At 34.5% G+C, this 4,096-nt stretch overlaps 1 protein-coding gene across 1 annotated transcript; it reads left to right on the top strand.

The window, feature by feature from the left end:
• Positions 1-302: 302 nt before the first annotated feature.
• LOC115949653 (polyubiquitin-B-like) lies at positions 303-3,782 on the top strand. The gene is made up of 2 exons (XM_031066941.1): positions 303-475; positions 2,422-3,782. The coding sequence occupies exons 1-2, from the start codon at positions 401-403 to the stop codon at positions 3,526-3,528; spliced, it is 1,182 nt and encodes a 393-aa protein (XP_030922801.1). The 5' UTR covers positions 303-400; the 3' UTR covers positions 3,529-3,782.
• The last annotated feature ends 314 nt before the right edge of the window (positions 3,783-4,096 follow it).

Below are 4,096 nucleotides of genomic sequence, written 5' to 3'. Positions count from 1 at the left end.
ATTGTAAATTATTTTGTGGCACTAGCAGTTCTTCTTTCAAATGGTTGCAACTAAAAACAAAAAATTCATAATCAAGAACAACTTAGGCTATGTCAAACCAAGCTGTCCAATTGGGTGCCTACACTTTAGACTAGAAGAGTGGCCACAAAGGCCGCCAATGAGCTTCGAAAATTGGGCCCAAAAGAAAGATTTTCAAGGCCCCCGTTAATTTTGGAACTAAGTGTCGAAAGCCCATTTTTCTCGTTTTGTTTTGTTTATGTCTATGTTTATTTTGATGCTCTCGTTTGTTAGAATAGAGATTCCATTTCAGCAAAATATATAAATAAAATAAAAACATAGTGTTAAGAGCATCTCCAAAGACGAGGAGGGTTTTGTTAGTATTATCAGCTTTTTGGTTTCCATGGAACCACGGAGAAACCCAAATCGTAGATTCCCGCCAAGCTCCTCCTCTTCCTCCAACTCCACCGATGAAGAGGTTCTGTTTTTCCTTTTCTTTTTTTGTATCAAATTCTTCGTTTCGATTACTTTTCTGTATCCCTATGTCTCTGTTTGTACGTATGTGTATATTATATTACAAGTTAAAGATAGATTTTTTGTTGTTATTTTTATAATTATTACTTGGGTTTCTATTATCGAGATTTCGTGATTCTTGAATTGCGTTCATTGTTGAGATTCTTAGTGTTTTTTTTTTTTTTTTGGGTTACTCTCTGTCTCTGTGAAGTGTTTGTTTTGTGAGAAACAGGGGGATAATAAAAATGAAAAAAAAAAAAAAAAAAAAGGGTGGTGAAGTTGAGTTGACTCTAGGTGTTTTGAAGATGAACATTCCGAACGCGTTTAAGAATATCAGGGTCCATTTCTTTTTTTTCTTCTTTCCTTTTTTGTTTGCTATATTTTCATTACACATTTCCTTGTTCTTAACACGCATGCTAAATTTCATGTTAATTAAATGTTATTTACAATTCAATAAATAAGTGCATTGATTGTTTAAAATTTTTTAATTCAAAGAAAAAACGCTTTAAATTTAAACATTCTATGAATGAAATAGTTATTCATCCCTGATCATCATTATATTTTTGTAAGTATGGAGATTATAAAGAGGCAAAGTAATCCAATGGTGGATTTGTCAAAAATAAAAATAAAATTTCCAATATATATATATATATATAAAAAATAGAAATTGGGTGAAATGAAGTTTAATGATATTCACAGTGATCTTTGTATAGCTTAGGCATTTGAATTATAGTGGAACCAGTTTGATGAATGATGGATGATTTGTGTGGCGCCAATAAGCTCCAGCTCAAATGGAACTTTGTCCTCCCATAATAATGGGATGGAGGATGAGGTCTTGGGTTCAAATCTTAATGCATGTGTAATTAACCAATATATAAATAAATAAAAAAAGGGTTGTCATTTATTAATGTAGCACATATATGTGTGTGTAAAGGGAGTGAAATGACCCATAGGAGAATGGGGCATTGACGCTCTTATATATAAGTTCCTGGACTGTGCTAGCCAGTAATTTAGTCATCTGTACCCATTTCCATTAACAATTGCCTCAGGTTTGAGGCTTTTTTTTTCAAGAGTGCTTATTGCTTGAGATTATAGAGATTGTGAAGTGTATAAAGGGTGGAAAACCCAATTTTAAGGTAGGATTTGAATGTTTCTCACATTTTTAGTAAAAAAAATAGTGCAGTAAAAGAGCATGGTTAACATTTGCTTGTATACTGAGTTGAATGAAGAGATTTAGGGGTAGGACAAAGAGCCAAGATTTTATAACATGTGGATTTCTGTTTGGTGCTTGATTCTTGGTTCTTGCATTGCGCAAACATTATTGCAAAAAAAAAAAAAAAAGTTTTGTTTTGTGTGTGATAGGCATGCTTTTACTTTTGCACAAGCTTCTGATTTGGTCCTGCTATTTTTTGACATTATCACATCTCTAGATTATATACATGTACAGATAACATGTACTACTATATATATATGTGTGTGTGTGTGTGCGCGCGCGCGCGCGCGTGTGTTTTTAAACACGTATCAAGATAGAATACATACTTTAACAGAAGTGATTATTCTCTGTGTATTTTTCATATGAACTGAATTTCATTTTCCACGTCTTAGTATACATGCATAAACTGCAGCTAAGATTAGCTTCCTAGGTCTTTTAGGTATCTATTACAGTGGTGTTACCGCTCAGCTCCAATCAATCTTCCGTTCTCATGGTTACAAGAGCTTCAGCAGTATATTCTTTTGTTTTTTCCCCAGTTGTATCTCTAGCTATATATATCTCTCACGTAATATATATATATATAGTGAACCGTTCCCTGATGCATAAAACAAAATTGGGATATTATGTTTGTCAAAGAATATTTGCTGTTAAACAATTTTTGTTTGCTCTTAGTAAATTATGCTTACTTTTGGCAACAGATAAGTTTATACTTGAAGATCATAAAGACAGTAGCCTTAAAGTTTGAACGGAATGGAACAATAAGCAATCTCAAAGCATTATTACGTGAGAAGGAAGCTCTTTCTGAGAATCATCAGGAGCTCTTTTTTGCTGGTAATCAGCTGGAGGATGACCAAAGGCTAGTGGATTATGGTATTCAGCAGGGCTCCACTCTCCACCTTGTTCTTCAGAATTTAGCTGGACTGAAGATATTTATTAAAATACCATCAGATCAGAGAACCATTGAAATTGAAGTGAGGACTTGTGATACCGTCCAAAACATCAAATCAATTATTCAAGCCAAGGAAGGGATTCCATCAGATCGCTATACTCTTATCTATGATGGAAAAGTACTTGAAGATGATGGGATTGTATCCTCACTCAATATTTCAAATAAGTCAACCCTTCATTTGGTTTACAATCCAAAAGATGTCTTACCAATTTATGTGAGAGTAGGGACAGGAGAGATCTTGAAACTCGAACTTAAACTCCTGTTTACCACTCGTGATGTCAAAGCAATAGCTGGGAGCATGATAGGTGTCCAGATGAATGATTGGGATCTGATCTATGCTGGGAAAAAACTTGAAGACTGCAAAACCTTGGCTTCTTATGACATCAAAGAAGGAACTATCTTAGAGATGTTTCCTGCTGTGATCCAGATATTTGTCAAGACATGGAGTGGGAAGACCATTACTCTTGATGTGAAACAACAATCTACCCTCGGGGATGTCAAGGACAAGATTTTTCAGAAACTGAGGATTCCTGGTCATCATCAGAGCATTGTGTTCGCTGGAAAAAGGCTTGAAGATAACCGTGATCTAGCAAGTTATGGTGTCCAGATGCATTCCACTCTCAGTATGGTTTTTTCGCCTTCACAAAGAATCATTCCGATGCAATTAAATCATATTGGGAACCCAATACAAAAGTTTACTACCATTCGCATTTTGAAGTCTATGATTGAGAAGAAAATGCGATCTCCTGTGAAGGAAATATACTTTAATGGACTAGCATTGCGGGATGACCGTTCACTGGCAGATTACAGGATTAACAGTGATGCAAAAATAAAGGTTGTCATGTATCAACAGTAAAGGTTAACCCTGTAATGGAATCTGCATGCATCCGGAAACATTATCTAGACCTATCATATGATGAAGTGTTCTTGAAATCTATAGGACTGTGCTGTAGATGGTAAAGATATTTGAACAGAGATAATTTAGTGACTGGGTTGTGGTGGATTTTTACATATGAATTTGGTGAAATTTTATGCATAAGTAAATAGATTGGTACATGATAATGGACATGTGGTGAATGTGAATTGCTTGAGTTTTGCTCATTTGTTATAGACTGTAGTTTCCACGCTCTGAGATGAAATTATTTGATGTTATTGATGGCTGGCAGAGGAAGTGAAAAAAGAGTATGGCACCATTTCAATTTAGCAAATGTCTTTATTTAAAATCTGTTCTCTCGCCCTTGAAACTTTTTTTTTTTTTTTTTTTTTCCGTTTTTTCTAAATCCCAGACTTAAAGCTTGATCAAGAAGACCAGGGTTTAGTGGTTCTAATAAAATATTTTGTACAAAAAGGAAAAGAAAAAAAAGAAATCAAGATGTTCTGGGCAATATTTCGTTCCAATTTTACCTGCAATTTACCAGATTGAA

The sequence above is a fragment of the Quercus lobata genome, chromosome 6 (assembly GCF_001633185.2).
Source record: "Quercus lobata isolate SW786 chromosome 6, ValleyOak3.0 Primary Assembly, whole genome shotgun sequence".
NCBI lineage: Eukaryota > Viridiplantae > Streptophyta > Magnoliopsida > Fagales > Fagaceae > Quercus > Quercus lobata.
Note: the sequence above shows the minus strand (reverse complement) of the source record. Positions and strands in the feature narration are given on the sequence as shown.

Excerpts from the sequence above, each read along its gene's own strand:
- LOC115949653 (XM_031066941.1), top strand. The coding sequence starts at position 401 with ATGGAACCACGGAGAAACCCAAATCGTAGATTCCCGCCAAGCTCCTCC. Across the intron at positions 476-2,421 it reads CCAACTCCACCGATGAAGAG|ATAAGTTTATACTTGAAGAT; the intron begins GTTCTGTTTTTC and ends TTTTGGCAACAG.